The sequence below is a fragment of the Herpailurus yagouaroundi genome, unplaced genomic scaffold (assembly GCF_014898765.1).
Source record: "Herpailurus yagouaroundi ecotype Mexico unplaced genomic scaffold, PumYag 219, whole genome shotgun sequence".
Lineage (NCBI taxonomy): Eukaryota > Metazoa > Chordata > Mammalia > Carnivora > Felidae > Herpailurus > Herpailurus yagouaroundi.
The window spans coordinates 427840-449712 of record NW_024412450.1 but is presented as its reverse complement, the minus strand read 5'-3'; the positions used below and the strand labels follow the sequence as shown (position 1 = coordinate 449712).

General features: G+C 46.6%; 2 protein-coding genes across 3 annotated transcripts; both read right to left on the bottom strand.

Annotated features, from left to right (window-relative positions):
- Positions 1-3710: 3710 nt before the first annotated feature.
- ZSCAN26 (zinc finger and SCAN domain containing 26) lies at positions 3711-11798 on the bottom strand. 2 transcript variants are annotated; one of them, XM_040457066.1, is made up of 4 exons: positions 11722-11798; positions 9125-9604; positions 8685-8802; positions 3711-5140 (listed from the first exon to the last, which is right to left on the bottom strand). In XM_040457066.1, exons 2-4 carry the CDS (start codon positions 9542-9544, stop codon positions 4239-4241), a joined length of 1440 nt encoding a protein of 479 aa, XP_040313000.1. In that variant the 5' UTR covers positions 9545-9604; positions 11722-11798; the 3' UTR covers positions 3711-4238. The 2 variants fall into 2 exon arrangements, with proteins under 2 accessions (XP_040313000.1, XP_040312999.1); XM_040457065.1 differs by lacking the exon at positions 11722-11798 and adding an exon at positions 11540-11715.
- Positions 11799-19830: 8032 nt separating this feature from the next.
- Positions 19831-21254, bottom strand: NKAPL (NFKB activating protein like). The gene has a single exon (XM_040457087.1). The coding sequence runs from the start codon at positions 21148-21150 to the stop codon at positions 19939-19941; it is 1212 nt and encodes a 403-aa protein (XP_040313021.1). The 5' UTR covers positions 21151-21254; the 3' UTR covers positions 19831-19938.
- Between the last annotated feature and the right edge of the window lie 619 nt (positions 21255-21873).

Below are 21873 nucleotides of genomic sequence, written 5' to 3'. Positions count from 1 at the left end.
TCCTATTATTTCATGCTAGTTTTATAACAGCACATTTATTAATAACATTATGTTTTTTAAACCAGAAAGTGAGCAGGAAATGAAGACACACAAGGACTTTCATTCCACTACTGTTTGAATATTACAGGATACTATTCCAACAGAAATGCTGATCAGTAGAATTTGTTTTTCAGATTTGTTTTAGAGAGCTGTAATACAGCTCATACTTTCTGGGTTCCTGCAGTCTAAACAGACTTCCAACTTTGCTTTAAGAGTGTCTAAGATGTGTTACATTGTGGGGTGCCTGGGTGGTTCAGTGGGTAAGCGTCCAAATTCAGCTCATGCCATGATCTCATGGTTTGTGAGTTTGAGCCCCGCATGAGGCTCTGTGCTGACAGCTCAGAGCCTGGAGCCTGCTTCGGATTCTGTGTCTCCCTCTGTTTCTCCCCCACTTGTTCTCTCTCTCTCTCTCTCTCTCTCTCTCAAAAATAAATAAACATTAAAAAAAATTTTTAAAGATGTGTTGCATTGTAACCAAAACTTTCATCAATACCTGTTATAACATCTGCCCTTTGTTCAATGTTTCTGTATTAAATTTAAAAAAATTTTTAAATGTTTATTTCATTTTTGAGAGCATGCGTGTGAATCAGGGAAGGGCAGAGAGAGAGAGGGAGACAGAGGATACCAAACAGGCTCCATGTTGACAGCAGAGAGCCCAATATGGGGCTCGAACCCACGAATCGTTTGATCATCACCTGAGCTGAAGTCAGACACTTAACCGACTGAGCCACCCAGGTGCCCAGTGTTTCTGTAATTTTCAAGAATAGATGAGGAAAGCAGATTATTAAAAGATACCTGTATTGGGCACCTGGGTGGCTCAGTCAGTTGAGCGTCCAACTCTTGGTCTCAGCTCGGGTCATGATCCCAAGGACATGGGATGAAGCCCCGGTTCGGCTCCATGCTCAGTGTGGGATTCTCTCTCTCTTCCTCTGCCCCTCTTCCCAGCTTGCTCTCTAAAACAAATCTAAAAAACAAATAAAAAATAAAATCTACCTGTATTCTACATTCGTGTCTAGGCGGTTATGGGTGTGCCCCGGGGGTACCTATGAGAACACCATTTTTCCCCTGGGACTGTGAGAGGAATGAGCTCATTTCAGATGCCAGTGAATTTAGAACCTTTATAAATTTATACTGCGTGTACTATAGTATCACCAGAAAAAAACGCAGAAATAAAATTTCCAGATATTTAAGGGTAGATCATTCTTCATACTTCATACATTCTTGTCATTGTCACGGCTTTTTCATGGGAATAATGATGACATTCTCTGTTCTTTCCTTCTTAAACTGAAAAGAATCAAACAGACTTAAACCAGGACATGGAGCTGAGTGCTTACGTACTAACCTCAGCACAGCCCTCAAAACACACAGGGTGACATCCCTGATATCAACTCAATTTTACCCATAAAGGCAGAGAAAAAGACTTCCTGAGGGATGGCATAGGATTGTGTTTCCATGAAATACCAAAGTGCCTGAAAAGCTGCATTGTTTTTGGGGCGCCTGGGTAGCTTGGTCAGTTGGGCATCCAACTTGGGCTCAGGTCATGATCTCACAGCTCATGGGTTTGAGCCCCGCATCAGGCTCTGTGCTGCCAGCTCAGAGCCTGGAGCCTGCTTCAGATTCTGTGTCTCCCGGTCTCTCTGCTCCTCCCCTGCTCACACTGTGTCACTCTCTCTCTCTCAAAAATAAACATTAGGGGCGCCTGGGTGGCGCAGTCGGTTAAGCGACCGACTTCAGCCAGGTCACGATCTTGCGGTCCGGGAGTTCGAGCCCCGCGTCAGGCTCTGGGCTGATGGCTCAGAGCCTGGAGCCTGTTTCCGATTCTGTGTCTTCCTCTCTCTCTGCCCCTCCCCCGTTCATGCTCTGTCTCTCTCTGTCCCAAAAATAAATAAACGTTGAAAAAAAAAATTTTTTTTAATAAATAAATAAATAAAAAATAAACATTAAGGGGTGCCTGGGTGGCTCAGTCGGTTAAGTGGCCAACTTCGGCTCAGGTCATGATCTTGCGGTCTGAGAGTTTGAGCCCCGTGTCGGGCTCTGTGCTGATAGCTCACTGCCTGGAGCCTGCTTCTGTTTCTGTGTCTCCCTCTCTCTCTGCCCCTCACCATTCGCACTTTGTCTATTTCTGCCTGTCAAAAATGAATGTTAAAAAAATAAAAATAAACATTAAAAAAATTTCTTTAATAAAAAAAAGTTGCACTGCTTTGGGGTCCCTGTGTGGCTCAGTCAGTTAAGCGTCTGACTCTTGGTCAGTTCAGGTCACAGTCTCATGGTTCATGAGCTCAAGCCCCATGTCCGGCTCTGCACTGCTTGGGATTCTCTCTGCCCCTCCTCTGCACATGCTCTCTCTCTCTCAAAATATAAATAAATTTTTAAAACGTTGCACTGCTTCTCCTACAGATTCTGTCCTCCCCCAGGACATGGTACGTGTCCCCCAGGACATTGCTCTCAGTCGGCCTGCATACAGCCGGATGCAGGACGAAAGGAAGTGGGTCAAAGACTGCCAAGTGCCTGTTCCGGCCTTCATGCTACCCTTTCTTCTTAGTGACAGAAGGCTGATTTTCAGCTGGGCACCCTGCAACCCAGAACAAGACACTCTCCAGACTCCCTCTCCCAAGTTTTGGCGTGCGACATATGTACTTACAGGACGCTTTTTGCAGAAGGCTGGCTTAACTGCGAGGGATCTGTTGTCCCACCTGTCTGCATCTTGCATGTGATGACTGGAGCTTCGGCACCACCAAGGACCATGTGACCACCTCAAGGGCTGATGGTGTGCACTAGCATGTTGGAACAGAAAAGCAGAGGGAGGGTCCCTGGCCGTGTCATGGAACCACTTTATCAGTCCTGGACTGCTTATCTCCAGATTATTCTGAGAGAAAAACAAGCTTTCATGAATCACTCCTACTTTTTTCCCGTAATTTATATGCAGCTGAACTAGATAGATCCTCAGCCACACACGAGGCCTCGCTCCTGTGGCAGACTAAGAAGTCTTTCCCAGACACTACACCCTAAGCAGCTACTGCCGATCAGCAAGCAGTGATGATGTTTCATGAGTGGACTCCCTGAAGCTTACTACTCTTATCACTTCCGTGACATTTTGGTATTCACAGTACAAAGATCATGATCTCCTCCCAGCTGACTTTACGGTTTGCTTCCAAAGAATTCCAGAACAAGCAACATTTTAAAACTGCATTATCAGGGCACCTGGGTGGCTCAGTCGGTTAAGCGCAAGACTTCAGCTCAGGTCACGATCTCATGGTTCGTGTGTTCGAGCCCCATGTCGGGCTCTGTGCTGACAGCTCAGAGCCTGGAGCCTGTTTCGGATTCTGTGTCTCCCTCTCTCTCTGCCCCTCCCCTGCTCACGCGCTCTCTCTCAAAAACAAACATTAAAAAAAATTTTTTTTAACTGCATCATCAGTATTAAAGGAAAACAGTCTAATTTCTTTCCCCATTTCCTAAACAGTGTCTATGGAGGACCCACTTTCCTGACACTGAAGTTTGTATCAAGACAGTTACTACCTGGATTCACTCAGCACTGTTCATTCACATGACTTATAAAATCTCTCCCACAGTTTAACCTGGATTTCTAACCTGAATGAGTGAAGTATTGTAGCAAGACTAGGGGTGGGAAATGGTAAAATTAGATCATCTTTGCTTTCTAAAATGCTTCTGCAGATGGTGGGGGGGGGGGGATGCCAGTAGGGGGTGATTAGTAAAACCACTGGGGGAAAATGTCCACCATTAAACCTACACTTTAAGACACCTTTAAGAGTGGTATATTTCCAAATGTCATTAGTTTTATTTTACAGGCATTGTTGCTGCACCAGATGTAAAATTATCAACCTGCTCTTGTTCTGTTTAAGCCTATAAATCTGTGGATATGTGACTTGCTGCTGACTTCAAAGCCCTAACTCAATCATGAGGCTCTCTACTACCTGGAGATGCACAATCAAGCATTTACCATGTTAAAGGCTCAGAGAAGTCCTGCAGTAAAGAATGCTCTTGTTCCCATGGTACCCTCTAGGGTCAGATCTCTATGGGCCAAGGCTGAGCACAAGTGGATGTGCACAGCCTCCTGTGTGGCCCCCCACCCCCACCCCCCGAGTTCTGTGAGGCTAGAATTGGCCGCAGTGACTCTTCCTGACGTGCTGTTTGCTTGTCGACATCCTGTCTGTGATGGTCTCCGCAGACAGGACGCCCCGTCAAGCCATACTGTCTTTGTGGTGATATCTCTGATGCTGAAAAAGCCCCGACCTCTGCCTGAAGGCTTCTCCACATTTGTTACACTCATAGGGTTTTTCTTCCTTGTGGATCCTCACGTGCTGAGCCAGGTGGGAGTTTAGGCGGAAGGCTTTCTGGCAAATGTCACACTTGAACGGCTTCTCTCCGGTGTGAATCCTATGGTGTCGAATGAGGTCTGAAGTCAGACTGAAGGCTTTCCCACACTCATTACAGCGATGGCTTCCGGAGTGGCTGTGGGTCCTCTGGTGGTGGGTGAGGAGAAGGGCCTGGCTGAAGGTTTTCCCACACTCCTGGCACTCACAGGGCTCCTCCTGACTGTGGATTCTCTGGTGCCGGTTGAGGTGGGAGCTGCGTCGGAAGGTCTTCCCACAGTGGATGCACAGGTAAGGCTTCTCTCCAGTGTGGATCCGGAGGTGTTCCAAGAGGCCTGTGTTCTGGCTAAAGACCTTCCCGCACTCTTTGCACTGGTAAGGCTTCTCGCCAAGATGGATTTTCTGGTGTCTGACAAGGTGTGAACTCCTCTGAAAGGCTTTCCCACACTCCTGACACTGATGACCTTTCTCTCGAGGGCGGGTTTTCTGACATCCAGTAAGACCAGTACTGTGACACGCCGCAGACTCACAGAGCTTCCCTCGCGTGTGCGCGCCTTCGTGTGTGACCAGGTCCGAGTGGCGGGCGAAGCCCTCCCCACATTCTGAGCATTTATACTCGGGCTTCTCCTTGGGCTCGACCCGCTGCCTTTCCAAGTGAGATTCCTCAGAACGAGGCTCTACGGGTTCAGATACTTTCCTGGCTGATTCCACTCCTCCACGAGAGTCTGTCTCTGCAAATACCTTCCCGTTCTCAACCCTGGTCTTCTCACCTGAAACATTAAACATATATCACCAATTACTTGGTTTTTGATGCTTTGGGAAAGGAACTTGCATTTAGGAGGAATAAATTTAAATTTTTTTTTTTAATGTTTATTCATTTTTGAGACAGAGAGAGACAGGGCATGAATGGGGGAAGGTCAGAGAGAGAGGGAGACCCAGAATCTGAAACAGGCTCCAGGCTCTGAGCTGTCAGCACAGAGCCCGACGCAGGGCTCGAACTCACGGACCGCGAGATCATGACCTGAGCCGAAGTCGGACGCCCAATCGACGGAGCCACCCAGGCGCCCCTAGGAGGAATAAATTTAAAGCAAGCCGTGTATGCTGGTAGAAATGCTGTGGTTGTGTGTGTCTGCACAGGACATACGTGCAAGGGGACACAAGAAACTGTTAACGGTGGCTGCTCGGGGGAGGATGGGGATTGTGGTAGGAGGCAGCTTATCCCCATTGGTTTGAACTTTATATGTGATATACACAGCACACAGTTAGCAAACAAGGAAACAGTCTTAAAAGGCCTGCCTATACGTTCTTCAAAATGGTTTGTCAGCTGGAGTATAAAAAAATGAGGTCAGGGCACCTGGGTGGCTCAGTTGGTTGGGCGTCCAACTTCGGCTCAGGACATGATCTCGCAGTTCATGAGTTCGAACCCCGCATCGAGCTTTGTGCTGACAGCTCAGAGCCTGTAGCCTGCTTCAGATTCTGGGTCTCCTTCTCTCCGCCCCTCCCTGCTCACGGTCTCTCTCCCTCCCCCTCTCTCTCTCAAAAATAAATAAACATTTAAAAAAAAATTTTTTTTTTTTTGGGGGCGCCTGGGTGGCGCAGTCGGTTAAGCGTCCGACTTCAGCCAGGTCACGATCTCGCGGTCCGTGAGTTCGAGCCCCGCGTCGGGCTCTGGGCTGATGGCTCAGAGCCTGGAGCCTGTTTCTGATTCTGTGTCTCCCTCTCTCTCTGCCCCTCCCCCGTTCATGCTCTGTCTCTCTCTGTCCCAAAAAAATAAATAAACGTTAATAAAAAAAATTTTTTTTAAAGTGAGGTCAACTGAGGACCGTGGGGCTCATAAGGGAAAGCACCGGAAATGAAGAAATGTGGACACAATGCCCACTGTATCACTGTTTAGCTGTGTAATCTTAGAAAGGTGATTTAAACCCTCTGGGCTCAGTGTCCTCCAGTGAATCAAAACCACTGGACCACAAGACCCTGAGGGTGACATGAAGTTGACAAAAGTGTCTTGGACTTTCCTGATACCCTTGGACAGCAGCAGCTGCCTTCCTGTGCAGTTCAACAAGACAGGGGACCTCGGTGCTGGGATAATTAGCTCACGTTTGTGGTACGTGAAAGATCGTAAGCAATGTCTGCTGATAACACCTAAGCTCAGGCCCGCAGGCACAGGCGGGTGAAGAGGACAGGAGTGAGAACAAAGATGCAAAGCGAGAACGACAGGCAGGAGCCGTTGTAAGCAGCAGGAATAACCAGCCAATGCGAGTTCGTCAGTGTGGGCCACAGAAAGCAGCAAGCAGTGTAAGGTGAGAGCATGCGAGGGTCAGTGTGATGTGGACGACTGGTAAGGAGCCGCCAGAGACCGCGGGTCCCGTGTGGGGCAGGAAGATTCAGCGGGACAAGCCACTTTGCGTGTGTAGGCCCTCTGCAGGAGGGAGGCTGCCCACAGGGGAGGGAGGGGTTACAGGAAGACAGGAGCGATCCTTTACCAGCCATGATATAACGATCCTTTACCAGCCATGATATAACGACATAAGCACTAAAAAGAGGGGAGTGTCTTGAAACCAGAAAATAACTTGAACTTTGAGTGTAAAATAGCATTTTCAACAGACCCAGAGGGCAAGGAACAGCGTCAAGGATCTACTGTGACTGCATTTACTTGTCGCATTTCAAATAGTGCCCATCATGGATGACAGGGCCTAAATTCATTTCCGCAAGGCTGTTCACAAAAGTCAGGCCCCTCTCTTTCAGCTACTTTGCTCGGCAAATTTCCATTAGGCGGACCTTTGAACAGACTCAGAAATTGAACAGGGGAGGTGGAAAGAAGGTAAAAGAAGGTTTAGAATCACAATCAGCCATTCAGCAAACATTTACTGAGGGTCTGTTCGACCCAGGAGCCATAGCAGACTCAGGAAACAAAACAATGTCCTGCCCTTTTCTGGCAGGAGAAAAAAAGACATGAACCAGCAACAATACGACGTGGTCAAATGGGAGAAATCTTGGAGCTCTAGGAACACAGGTCCTTTTCCACAGAAAAGTCGTCCAGGTTTGGGGGACCTTGGGAAGGTTGAGAAAGGGAGGTCTAAGGCCCTGAAGGATGAGTACGAATTAGGGAAAGCGAAGACAAATTACTCCAGACAGAAGAAACGTGGCAGGAGAAACTCAGAGGAGACAAACAGCAAGGAGCAAGTGGGAAACAGAATGTAGCTCAGCATGAAGGGGACCCACGGTGTGATAGGGTCACAGGGGGAAGGACAGTCCTGATTTGTCCAGGACTCAGGGGACATGCAGTGTGATGGGGCCACGGGGGGACAGACCATCCTCATTCGTCCGGGACTAAGGGGACCCATGGTGTGATGGGACCACAGGCAGATGGACCGTCCTGATTCATCTGGACTAAGGGGACCCGTGGTGTGAGGGGGCCACAGGGGAACGGACTCAGGGGTTTCCCAGGACATGGAACAATCAGTGCTAAAAGTCTCAAGCAAACTGGTAAAGTCAAGCTCATAGATGTGAGGCTGAGAAGGCAACAGACACCACCGCCAGGGAGGCCTCTCTCACTGCCTGCTGGAAGTCACTGCAGGTGGTAGGTTTCTTCTTGGTTTTATTTCTTCCTCTTGATCATGGAATTTTTCAAATGATAAAAAAAAATATGTAGAAAGAATAGCATAACTCAGCTCACTGAAGGGTTTTAGGGACGGGAACAGCGTTAATGAATCTAACAGTGTAAATGATGGAGAAGGAGCAGGAGGTAAGAATCCCAGCGAAGCACTGAGATGACACAAGTACCAGGAAGCAGGACTGTAAGGCCGGACAGAGGGGGAGAAACGTAAGCAACAGAAACAAGAAAGGCGGATTTCAACGACGAAGACAAGACAGCAGAGTAAAAACTAACCTAGGTGACATTTAGAAATAAAAGTGATAATTATACAGTAATTTGAAAGAGACAAGAAAAAAAAGAGCAATGGAGCACGGGCTGGGTGAGAAACCAGCCATCCTTTCTTTATTCACCCCTGCAGTGAAGGAGGGAAGGAGAAGGCCAGGGCAGGAGAAGTCCTGTTTCGGCTGAACACAAATACCATGGAAAGGACGGGGGGAAATGTGGGTGGACGAGAGTCCTCCAGTCCTGACTGTGGCAGCGACTGCATCACGGACTGTCTTCCTGTCTGAGGAGACAAACGGACCAAACTCTCAGAGTGAACTCCACCACGTGGACACCACACCTCGACAGAGCCACCTCAAGACAAACACGACAGCGGGGCCTCGGAAGGGACGCCGATGCCCACCTCTCGCCCGCCCCGAGACGCAGCTGCTGCTTACCCTTGTCTCCTTCAGGCTCCAGAACTTCATGCTCCGGCTGGGTGCGCTGCCCCCGCACTGCTTCCACCGGGGCTGCCGCCCCCGCCAGCATCATCTGCTCTTCAGCCTGGCCTGGGTCCTAGGGACATGCGGGGACATGCAGGGACAGTTAGGAACCTGTGGGCTGAGGAGGAAAGTGCTGTTCAGAGAGACACTCCCACGTGAGAAGAAGGAGGAGAAAGCCCAGGGGACAAAGAAGAGGCTGGGGAAGCAGCACGGCCGGTCCCTCCCAGGGGACAGCAGGTGACGCCGTGGGATGAGCCAAAGGCTCTGAGCACCGGACAGGAAAGAACCCAAACAGGAGCTCCGCAGGCCCTCCCCGGGTGCCTGGCTCATGCCCTCGCCTCCGGCCCCAGGTCCCAACTCCTGCTTTCCTGCAAAAGGGCACATCTGGTCCTCACCGCCTGCTTTCCTACGTCTCCAAGCTCTGGCTGCAAATCCTCCAGAACAACCACCACCTCGTCCCCGCTCTCCGGATGGTGCTCCCGCACCCGAGCCTGGAGCTCGGCGGGCAGGATGGTCAGGAACTGCTCCAGCACCAGCAGCTCCAGGATCTGCTCCTTGCTGTGCGTCTCGGGCCGCAGCCACTGGCGGCACAGCTCGCGGAGCCGGCGCAGCGCCTCCCGGGGCCCTGTGGTCTCCTCATAGCGCAACTGCCTGAACTGTTTGCACAACGGCTCCTGCCCCAGGCCTGTGCCGTCTCCCGGCAGCCGGACTCCCTGTTCCCCAGTAGAGTGGGGATCCCCCTTCATGGTCCGAAGCACCTCCTTCTTCAGATTCAGAGGAGCTGGGGAACGGGCGCCGAGCGGTGCTGTCGCCATCCCCAGTGTCCGCGTGTTTGCTCTCTCTGCTTCAGAAAACTTCCTTTTGATGGTCTCCTCCTGAAAAGGTAAAACCAAGAATCACGAAAACAATAACAGTAGTAGGAACAATAACAACAACAGCAACACGCCTTGGTTGGGCTTATACATTTGCAATAATCGCTATCAAATTTTCTTTCTCTGAAACGACCATTCCTAAAAATGGAACACACATACAGAATGAGAAAACTCTGTTCTACAGAAGATTGCCGGCTGACAGAGCAGGAATAACACATCTGAAAAATCACCATTTTGCAGCTTGACAAAATAACCAACTGAATCAAGGACCACATGGGCAAAGGCACTGGGCAAAAGAACTGGGTAAAAGGGCATTCTCACGGTCTCAAAGAATCATCGTGCTAACTGTGTATTAATTACAAAGGGAAATAAATGGAGATGTCTGGCAGCCACAAACCTAATCAAATGATCAAGCCTGGCAACAACAACAGACAACTACTGACCTTCTGCCTTATCGCTTATGCAGTATTTTCACTAAATATTTAACATGAATCAAATAATGAGGAGACTTTCTGATAAATCCCAAAGGAATCTTATCTACAACAGACACGGACTCCTCAAAACAGTCGATTTCACATAAATAAAAAGTATTGTTCTGGATTACACAGACATCTAAATGAATTGTGAAAAATGGCTCCTGGGTTTAAAAAGAGCTATAAAACCCAGTTAGGTTTCAAATACAGCTTGCTGTTATATAGTCCAGGATGTGTGCGTGGTAAGTCCCAGCTAACACATACATATATGTTTTTTTCTTTTGGTCAAAAAGTGGACCTAAGATACAAAAAGTCAAATCCAGAGCACCTGGGTGGCTCAGTCGGTTAAGTGTCCGACTTTAGCTTAGGTCATGATTCCCCAGTCCGTGGGTTCGAGCCCCACTTCTCGCTCTGTACTGACAGCTCAGAGCCTGGAGCCTACTTCGGATTCTGTGTCTCCTTCTCTCTCTGCCCCTCCCCGACTTGAATTCGGTCTCTTTCTCTCTAAAAAAAAAAATAAATAAAATAAAATTTTCTTATGACTAGTGAACTTTCAGTTCCTCAGACTTTCAATGCTCTCCTGTTCCTGGGTCCTCCCACGTCTTACTCCTTCCTGGAACACTCCTCACCGTCCAATTTTCTCATTTGTGCCCACACACCCTTCATGTCTCAGCATAATGAAACAATAAGCCAGCACAACTGTTGCATGCACTTTTTAAATTTTTTAATGTTTTATTTATTTTGGGGACAGACAGAGACAGAGCATGAGCAGAGGAGGGGCAGACAGAGAAGGAGACACAGAATCCAAGGCAGGCTCCAGCCTCTGAGCTGTCAGCATAGAGGCTGACGCGGGGCTTGAACTTACGAACCGAGAGATCATGACCTGAGCCGAAGTCAGACGATTAACCGGCTGAGCCACCCACGCGCCCCATAACTGTTGTATGTACTTTATGAAAGTTATGCATTTAATCCTCACACAATTGCATCAAGACACGAGTGCAAATTTCACTGTACAGATCAAGGTACCGGGACACGGACAGCTAAATAACTGACACAAGGTCCCAAAGCTCAAGCTCAGATCTTTCCTTCAGTAGCTCTTGCAGCCGCAGGCCAAACCCTTGGGATGATCGTTGCCTTCTTTCTCACAATGCACATCTGCTCCAACAGCAGCGCCTGCTGGCTCCACCTTCCAGGTAGGTCAGCAATCTGGCCGCTACTGACCACTTTTCTGGTTCAAGAGCCCCTCGGGTCTCATCTCATCGTGAGTCCCCAACTACAGATGCCCCCCAAAACCTCCACACCACCCCGCACACTGAGCCCCGCCCACGGTGGCCTGGGGGCCTGGCTACTCCTCCGGTGCGTCAAGCAGGCGGTTCCCTCTGCCTGAAAGCTCGTCCCCCAAAGGCCACATCGGTCTCACCATGTCCTTCAGGTTTCTGCTCCAGTACCAGCCTCCGAGGCTTACCTTCGATAGGGATTTAATACTGCGCTCACGGGACGACGCCTGTGCAGCCGACGCTGTGCCCAGTTCGGCGGACATCTCCCGCCCGGCTCCTTCGTCGCCGAGCGTTTCCCTGCACCCGGGGCCCCACTGCCCCCCAGTCTCGGCCGCGGGCCCTCCCAAGCCCCAGCAGTGACGCTACGCACCCGACAGCTGACGAGCAGGCGCAGCCACGCTCGCTCCGGCACCGTCTGCGCTACGCGCCGAGCGCCAACACCCGCTCCCCAGCGCGACGTCGCTTCCGCTCTAGGCACGCGGAGGACCGCGGCTCGATGGTGCCCGGCTCAAGCCGCCCTACCGCGGTGTGCAGGTGCGCGCGCGGGCTTTTCTCTTTTTTAAGCCGGACTTAATTTCCTTCAAATAAAAACAGGCTAGCCCAGTTCAGTGTTTCCCTGACGAGCCGTCGTTTCCACTTTGCTGCTTCATAAATTAAACACGGTCACATACTTTTCCATTTCTCCCCGATTTAAACAGTCGTTAAACACAATGGCAAAAAAAAAAAAAAAAAAAAAAGTCAACGCATGGGGTTTTTCCCCTTTTTTCATAGTAGCAAAGATCTGAAGATTAAATTGAACAATGAAAGTGTATTTGAACTGGAATATTTAAGGTAATGAAATTTAAGTCTATTACTGTAAAAGGATAATCTACAATACTTTGCAATGAATGTAGGTTTCAGGCGAAAAAGCATTAGATATCACTTTACCAAAAATTCTACAGAAGGATACAGAATATTCCCTCTTGTTCATTTTACCAAAAACTGTATTTAGAGTCTTTGAATGAGATAAGTCCTTTTAAAAATCTAAACAAATGTCTGATTAATTAATAGTTTTGAAAAAGCATTAAATATCATACTAATCATTGTTTTATGACAGGTAATTTATTCAGTGTCTTCAGCATTGAAATGATCAGAACAAAAGAAAAAAAAACCACCTTTCATTGTGACAAGGAGAGTTACCCTTTCCTCCTTGGGTGCCAGAAGTTTGGAAGTATCTTTTAAAGTAGCAATGAAACATGTTCACTTTAAAACTTCCTAAGGCAAACAAATCCAATGAATGCAAATATTTTACTAATTAGAACTTAACATTTTTTCTTGAACAGAAAACTCATGTCTGATTTTCTCTCTTTCTAAAGAAGGGCTTATATATTTTACACCAATTATATAAGGGATAACCATAAAATTTAATTTAAAAAGGAAGTAAATAGGAGTGCCTGGGTGGCTCAGTCACTTGAGAGCCCAGCTCTTGATTTCAGCTCAGATCATGATCTCACGGTTTGTGGGATCAAGTCCCATGTCACGCTCTGTGCTGGCAGCATGGAGCCTACTTGTGATTCTCTCTCTCCCTCTGTCTCTCTACCCCTCCCCCTCTCATATTCTCTCAATAAACAAACAAACAAACAAACAAACAAATAAATAAAAGTTTTAAAAAAAGGAAGTAAAGATCTTAATTCATTTACTGCCCCTTTCAAACTCCCTACGATGACTGGCTTCTTAAATGTCACTCATAGTATCAAGGCTCAGATTATTGGCATTGCATTGAATATCCCATGAAAACCAAAACCAGTAATGCAGGTTAACAAAGTATTTTTACAAAATTCAAGGTACGCATTTTTAATTTAAGTAGTCTGTATCTTTTGGAAGGGGTAGATGCAGATGAGAATAAATAAAAATGCTACTTTTACCAGGATAGTCTACATGTTGCTGGTAACAAAAATCAATGTTCATACTTGAGATTTTCATTTTCCAGAATTATCCTTAGTTTTGTTTTGTTTTTATTTTTTTAATGTTACTATTTGTTTTTGAGACAGAGAGCATGAGCAGGGGAGGGGCAGAGAGAGGGGGAGACAGAGAATCTGAAACAGGCTACAGGCTGTGAGCTGTCAGCACAGAGCCCGACGCGGGGCTCGAATTCACGGACCGCGAGATCGTGACCTGAGTTGAAGTCGGACGCCCAACCAACTGAGCCACCCAGGCACCCCCAGAATTCTCCTTATTTTTGTAAGCAAAATGGTGGTCTGTATGTTTTCATCAGGTCCATTCTTTTTTTTTTTTTTTTTTTAATTTTTTTTTCAACGTTTATTTATTTTTGGGACAGAGAGAGACAGAGCATGAACGGGCGAGGGGCAGAGAGAGAGGGAGACACAGAATCGGAAACAGGCTCCAGGCTCCGAGCCATCAGCCCAGAGCCCGACGTGGGGCTCGAACTCACGGACCGCGAGATCGTGACCTGGTTGAAATGGGACGCTTAACCGACTGCGCCACCCAGGCGCCCCCATCAGGTCCATTCTTAAGATATTCAAAATAAAAGTTTCCTTTTCTATATGATCACTAGAGGCACAATTGCATTACAAGTCATGCTACCATGCTATAGCATAAGATTAGCAGTTATCTTTTTGTAATGATGCTTTCTGCATTTCTCTCTGCTTCCACCCGTACGGCAAGATATTACTACTCTGAAATTTTTAAAGTTTATTTATTTATTTTGGGAGAGGAAGAGTGCAAGCAGGGAGAGAGAGGGAGAGAAGGAGAATCCCAAGCAGGTTCTGTGCTGCCAACGAGGAGCCTGACACAGGGCTTGCTAAAATCAAGAGTCAGATGTTTAACCAACTGAGCCACCGAGGTGCCCCATCATTATTCTGAATTTTAAATAGAAAATTATGTGACCAGTGAGTGGTACAAACAACCAAAAACCTACAAATGAGTCCAATAAATTTAATTCATAGTTTAATATTAGGAAATCTATAATTCTTTTCAACGTGTATTTATTTATTTATTTATTTATTTTTAACATTTATTTATTTTTGGGACAGAGAGAGACAGAGCATGAACGGGGGAGGGGCAGAGAGAGAGGGAGACACAGAATTGGAAACAGGCTCCAGGCTCTGAGCCATCAGCCCAGAGCCCGACGCGGGGCTCGAACTCACGGACCGCGAGATAGTGACCTGGCTGAAGTCGGATGCTTAACCGACCGCGCCACCCAGGCGCCCCAACGTGTATTTATTTTTGAGAGACAGAGAGAGAGAGCGCGCATGCTCAAGAGAGAGAGTCAGGGAGAGGCAGAGAGAGAGGGAGACAGAGGAATCAAAGCTGGCTCCGCACTGATAACTAAGAGCCTGACACAGGGTTTGAAGCCATGAACCTCGAGATTGTGACCTGTGCCAAAGTTGGACACTTAACAGACTGAGCCACCCAGGCTCCTGGAGATCTATAACTTTAAACCATCTTATTAATAGACAAATAAAGAAAAACCCTGTGATCCCTAAATGCTAATAAGTCATTTAATAAAATTTGACATGCATTTCTGATTAAAAGGGGGAACTCCTAATAAAATAGGAATAGATGGATACTACCTTTGTATGCCAAAACCATATACATCTCAAAAAAAAAAAAAAAACCCTCCCTCAAGACTGACTGTGGAATCTTACAAGGATTCTCATAAAAATGCCCCTGAATTTGTTAAGAATAAAAAGACAGCTATTTGCCAAATTAATAATTTTTTACTCCCTAAGTTGCTTATAGCTATAGGTAGAAAATATCTCCTCTTGTGCTAAAGAAGAAGGAGAAGGTGAAGAAAAGGAAAAAATCTACCGCGAAATCCTCATTAGAACCCCTTATTCCAGTGGAGGAGTTTTTATGTCTCGTGAAACACTATTTTACATAATCCCCCAAAGTCATAAAATAATGGCTCATGGTAAAATTAACGATGTCTCACGAAATTTATGGATTGTAATTAAACAGCAGTAGCCAATCTAATTTGCTTTCTTGGGCTGTTTCTCAGTACTGAATAAAACTAAGTGTAGGGGTGCCCGGGTGGCTCAGTCAGGTGAGCATCTGACTCTTGATTTCAGCTCAGGTCATGATCCCAGGGTCATGGGATTGATCCCCAAGTCGGACTTCAGGTGGATCTGGAGCCCGCTTAAGATTCGCCCTCTCCGGGGTGCCTGGGTGGCTCAGTCGGTTAAGTGTCCGACTTCGGCTCAGGTCATGATCTCACGGTCCGTGGGTTCAAGCCCCGCGTCGGGCTCTGTGCTGACAGCTCAGAGCCTGGAGCCTGCTTCAGATTCTGTGTCTCCCTCTCTCTCTGCCCCTCCCCTGTTCATGCTCTGTCTCTCTCTGTCTCAAAAAAATAAATAAACATTAAAAAAAAATTAAAAAAAAGATTCTCCCTCTCTCTTCCTCTGCCCCTCTCCCCTTACTCTCTCTCTTAAATAAATACATAAATAATAATAATAATAATAAAAAAATAAAAACCCTCAGTGTAACTCTGGTGGTTAATTCAAGCTATTTGATCTGTTCAACTGGCTCCTTGAATAGAGTTTAGTAAACAATGATTCTGATGGTTTTTGAAGCCTAAATATGACACAAATTTTTTGTTGTTCTGTTTTTCTTCTATTCCACAACCCATAACCATGTACTCTGGGCAACACTACTTAAAAAGGAAAAAAAGTTCTACTGCCTTTTATTAGCTCCCCTGAGACAACATGATCTGTAATCAAATTATAAATCTCACAGTCTTGTTTTAAGGCAGATATATTGGCAGGACCCTGATAACAACATTAACCAGGGAGTCAATCCTACTGACGGCACGGAATACTGTCATGGGAACTCTGCTGTGAGCATTGCACTGTGTGTTGCATTGTGTGTATTTTATCATTTTGGCAAAACCCTCTAATTCTGCCTTGCCTTCTCAGCTGCATCTTTCTGCCAAGTGAAAAAGACAAAGATATTTAATTGGCTAGTATTAGGGAATCTTTGGGCCTTAAAGAACAATATGATCAAGTGTTTGCCAGAAAAGCTATTCAGAAGGCAGACAAGAGGGGAAATATTTCCAAGACATGTGAGAGAGAATTTATTATTTGAAGAATTCTTATGATTAATAAGAAAAGACCAACAAGCCAGGAAGAAAATGGACAAAGCCTATGTGAGTACTTCACACACATACACCAAAAATTATAGGACTCATATATATACGTATATATATACATATATATACGTATATATATATATATATGAAAAGATGCTCAACTTTGCTCTTAAATGAACATAAAAAAATAAAATGCCACTTTTCACCCATCAGAATGGCAAAGATCAAAAGGTTTAGAAGTACGATATTGTTGATGATATAGGTGTGAGAACTGGTAAATTTTATTTGGAAAGCAATGTTGCAATCCTATTAAAATGTAAAAACACATAGAACTTACACGTGACATTCTTAAACTTTTCCTGAACACCCTTTTTAAAATTTTTTTACAAAATGTTTATTTATCTTTGAGAGAGAGAGTGAGACAGAGCGTGAGTGCGGGAGGGCCAGAGAGAGGGAGACAGAATCGGAAGCAGGCTCCAGACTCTGAGCTGTCAGCACAGAGCCCAACGCGGGGCTGGAACCACGAACCCTGAGAACATGACCTGAGCCGAAGTCCGACGCCCAGCCGACTGAGTCACCCAGGTGCCCCTCCTGAACACTCCTTCAAAAATGTCCCCCAATTACTGTCTCTAGTCCTTTATTTTCTTCACAGCATACTGCAATTAATACATATTGTCTGTTAGTTTTTTAAAGGCCTGTCTCCTCCAGTAGAATGTAAAATTCTGTGATGGCAAAGATCAAACTTAATTTGCTCTCTGGTTTACAGCCAGCACCTGGCATAGTCCCTAGTATATAAAAAGCACCTATTAGGGGCACCTGCGTGGCTCAGACGGTTAGGCATCTAACTCTTGGTTTCAGCTCAGGTCATGATCTCAAAAGTTCATGAGTTCAAGCCTTGCATCAGGCTCTGCACTGACAGCACAAAGCCTGCATGGGATTGTCTCTGCCCCGCCCCAGTGCTCTCTCTCAAAATAAATAAGTAACTTAAAAAGAGAAGACACTATACACATTTAAAAAAAGAAAAGCACTTAATAAATATTTTCCTTTTGATCCAAGAACTCTACTTCTAGGTGGCCATATCTACAAAGATTTTCACTATGATACTGTGTAATTGCAAAATATAGGAAACATCTTAAACATCCAATAAAATATGGTCCTTTCATTCAATATATTATAAAGTCATTAATTAAAAAGAATAAGGTAGATTTATATGCACTGATTACAACATCTCCAAGATATATTAAGTGAAAAATGCAAGGTGTAAGTCCATGCATGTAATGCTGTATGGTTTGTTTCTAAAAATAGAAATATACATATGTAACACTGGTTTTTAGTAGTGTTGCCCAACCCTCTTTGGGGAAATTCTCAAGGTAGTGTGGTCCGGCGTCAATGTCATCTACTAGGATGAAAGTGCCCTTCCACATCACACTGCCTATGAGATTCTAGAACCCCTTCACCTTCAGTTCTGTGGGGTTTAGTAGGGTCTTGAGCCTTGAAGAGGGAGTTTACTCTATTTTTCTTCTCCTTCTCCTCGCTTCTACTTCCCCATTCTTCTTAAGAGATAGTGCATGAGCCAGGGAGAGGGGCAGACAGAGAGGGAGAGAGAATCCCAAGCCTGACATGGGGCTGACATGGGGCCCAAGTCCTGGGATCATGACCTGAGCTGAAATCAAGAGGTGGAGCGGATGCTAACTGAACTAACGGAACCACCCAGGTGCGCCACAGGGCCCCCTTTTCAAATGAGGTAGTTTGCCTAGTGATGAAATGAAATCTTAAAATTCAGGCAGATGTCACTGGATAAAAACAAAGGTTTATGATAGACCATGAGTGGAGCTCACTCTAAAGTCTTCTCCAGTACCGGTGCTAGCTAGTCAACTCTGTTGTCCATGAGGTCCCTCCTGATCTGATCTCCTTTTCATGAGCTCCACCAACTGCATTCTTCTTTATACCTGCTCATTTCTTTCCTTGTCCTCTTAGTCTAAGGTGGCAGCTAATCCACTCTTTGGAAGACCCCAAGCACCATGGACCTTCATCTTTTCTTCTTTATATCTATTTTATGGATAAACCCTATCTCCCCTCCAATCAGGTACTCCCCAATATTCAAAACCAAGCTTCAGCAAAATTTTGGCTTGAAAGCACATGTATTGGTTTTTAGAAATCATTCACAACTATATTTGGCATTTTTTTGGTTGCCTATCTGCCTTCCAGTTCTTCCCCATGTATGTAGCCTATAAACGGACTATACCTACAGCTCCAGGAGTGGGCCTATTTCCATGGCAACAGTACATTTTTTTTTAAATTTTTTTTCAACGTTTATTTATTTTTGGGACTGAGAGAGACAGAGCATGAACGGGGGAGGGGCAGAGAGAGAGGAAGACACAGAATCGGAAACAGGCTCCAGGCTCTGAGCCATCAGCCCAGAGCGTGACGCGGGGCTCGAACTCACGGACCGCGAGATCGTGACCTGGCTGAAGTCGGACGCTTAACCGACTGCGCCACCCAGGCGCCCCAACAGTACATTTTTTTGAGAGTGGGCATGTAACTTAAGCTAATCCAATTAGGGTGAATCTCAGGATTCTTATTTGGAATGCCAAGACAGAAATGTTCTTTCTTCAGAGGTGGACCAGGAAGTATATAATCAAGAACCTTTGGCAGCCTTTTTGTTATTTAAGGGAAAGTAGCCTAAGGAGGAAGATGACCCATGATGAAGAAGAAACCCAAAGTCGCATAAAGCCACACAGGACACCCATTCTCCCGGAGGACTTTGCAATTTCATGAGCCAGTAAATCTTTACTTTTTAACACCAGCTGTTAATTGCAACCAGAAGTCTACATTCAATTGAATCCTCTCTTCTTTCTGGGGTTCTTCTGGTCTTCCTTGGGACAAATGAAGGGCTCCATAAGGCCCTTCAAGAGAGAGAGAAATCAGAGCAACAGGGAAAATAACCTTCAGGTTAATATCTCCAGCCTTTATCCTGAAATATGCTTGCATAGACACAGAACTTATGAACAGACATAAAAGACCTCAAAAAGATTTCTTTGGGGAGAAGAATTAGCGACTAGGGTGAAAGACCTTTTATTAACTTCTACTATAGCATTTGAATATTTTTTAAACTATGTGCACGTATTAAGTTAAAAATACAGATCTCAGCAGCTTTTTCTTGAAGGACTTTTTTTTTTAATTTTTTTCAACGTTTTTTATTTATTTTTGGGACAGAGAGAGACAGAGCATGAACGGGGGAGGGGCAGAGAGAGAGGGAGACACAGAATCGGAAACAGGCTCCAGGCTCTGAGCCATCAGCCCAGAGCCTGACGCGGGGCTCGAACTCACGGACCGCGAGATCGTGACCTGGCTGAAGTCGGACGCTTAACCGACTGCGCCACCCAGGCGCCCCTTGAAGGACTTTCTAACATCATAGATACAGTAGCACCGTTAAGTCTTTTCATATTGTTTTGATTACATAAAATTGTTGTTAAAGTCCCACTGTACAACACAAGGTCCTTACTTGTCATCTTTCCCTCTTGTCTTTCTGTACACCATCTCTCGGAAACTGGCTAGCATCTTATTCTCTCTCTTTCGTCTTTCTTCTTGGTTAAAGGATGCAAGAGCTCTCTTCTCATCAGCACTGTAGATCTGGTTCTCTTTACGCAGTCGTACAGCCTCCATTCTACGATGCCTGCTACCACTCATGACATAACCTGAGCATTCAAATGAAGCAATCTCTTCACTTGTCAGCCCAATTTCACCTCTTCGTGGGATTCGCTTTCCAGCTTTCACATACTCAGCCATTGCTGCACCTTCACCTGGGAGCAGAGCATGGCCATAGTTCAAAGGTTTCTCATCTTGAGAGATATGTATTACAGGTGCTTCTGGGCCTATTCGATCCATGGTATCTGTAATCTTTGGCTGCTCAATCCAGGTATCTTCTGGCAACTCCCCTTCTGCATCTTTAAAGCTTGAGTCACTGGATTCTTTCTTAGTCTTCTTATTCTTCTTTTTCTTGGTTCTTTTTGCCCTGTGTTTCTTCTTCTTTTCCTTCTTCTTGGCTTTTTTGGCCCTCTTTTGATCATCAGAACTAGAATTAATGTCGGAGTCTGAATTACTATCACTATTATCAGAATGTTTCCCATGTTTCGTTTTAGACTTTTTCTTTCTTTTTTTCTTGCTTTTTGAACGACTGGTATTCCCGTTTTCTTCGGAGCTGGAATCTGAACTGCTGGTCTCCTGACTCTTTACCGCTTCATCCTCCACTGGGGTATGTTCATCAGAATCCGGCTCAGGAAACTTTGGAGAGAGCCCCCACACCTCAGGAGCTCCCAGCTCCCCAATCCTCTCTCTCTCTCTCAGCCACCTCTGACGATAGCTCTCCTCCTTCTCCTTCTCATACTCTTTGGCCCACTGCAGGTCGCCCGCATAGTGGTGGTGATGGAAGCGGCATCCGCCAGAGTGGACGGAAGAGGACGAGAACGCGTAGTTGCGGGGCCCCGAAGGCTGTGCCCGAGACTCAGATCGGCCCAGCGGACTCGGGTCGCCAACGCCCGACACCCCCCACGAAGGCCTGAGGCCCTCGCGGCCGCGGGAGTGAGAGCGGGAGCGGCCTCCACAAGGGAAGCGTCTGGCCAGCGCGGACGGCGGGCTCCCCACAGAGCTGCGTCGCCGCCTCCGAGAGCGGGCGGCGTCCTCGGGATAGCGGGACTGGGACACCGGGGCCATGAGCCACGCCTCCACCGGCAACCAAACGGCCAACGCCCAGCAGTGGCCACGGAGACTGCGTACGGCCGGCACTTCCCGCCCACGCAGGCGCCACAGCAACGGTGCCCACGCAGGCGCGTCAGCAACGGTGCCCGCAAGGCTTCCGCTTCCGGTGGGTTGGTAGGCGAAGGCGTGGCGCGCGGGCGAGGGCGGAAGGCGTCAGGCCGTAAGGTTTCCCTGGGGCATTTGGTGGAGATGCGCCGCTCCTCTCGTGGTTCCGATTTGCCTGCGCTGCTCTTGGCCCTCGGGGACACAAATAGAGGAATTTGCGCCAGTGACCCTTATACTGTTCAAACGTCTGCTACTCCTCTTGGGTATTCGCCTTTAACCATCTTGATACCCTTCAAGTCTCCATGCTCCCCTCGGTCCTCTTTATCGTCACCCCTTGGTGGGAGCCCCTTACTTCCCGTGCTCCTTTTGGTGGTCCCTTAGAAAGGAGCCTGTCCACCAGTTTCATGGCGAAGCACGTTTATAGACTTCAAAACCCCACTTGTTCCTACTGGAAGCAAGCACCAGAACTTTTGGAATCAAAAAGTTTAAGCTCAGCCTCTGAGCCAAGTGAAGACCAGAGGCATGATTTTAATTCTTAAAATTCACAGATGTTTCTACCCCTGAAATGCAGGGAAGCATTCAACCCAGTCTTGTAGATGTCTCCTAATTTGGTTAATTTCTTCAGGAATTTTG

What these genes read in the sequence shown, in the direction of transcription:
- NKAPL (XM_040457087.1), bottom strand. Translation starts at nt 21,150, where the DNA reads ATGGCCCCGGTGTCCCAGTCCCGCTATCCCGAGGACGCCGCCCGCTCT.
- ZSCAN26 (XM_040457065.1), bottom strand. Translation starts at nt 11,614, where the DNA reads ATGTCCGCCGAACTGGGCACAGCGTCGGCTGCACAGGCGTCGTCCCGT. An exon ending in GAGACGTAGGAAAGCAGGCG is followed by an intron (nt 8,803 to 9,124) that starts GTGAGGACCAGA and finishes GCATGTCCCTAG; the next exon opens with GACCCAGGCCAGGCTGAAGA. An exon ending in GGAGCCTGAAGGAGACAAGG is followed by an intron (nt 5,141 to 8,684) that starts GTAAGCAGCAGC and finishes TTAATGTTTCAG; the next exon opens with GTGAGAAGACCAGGGTTGAG.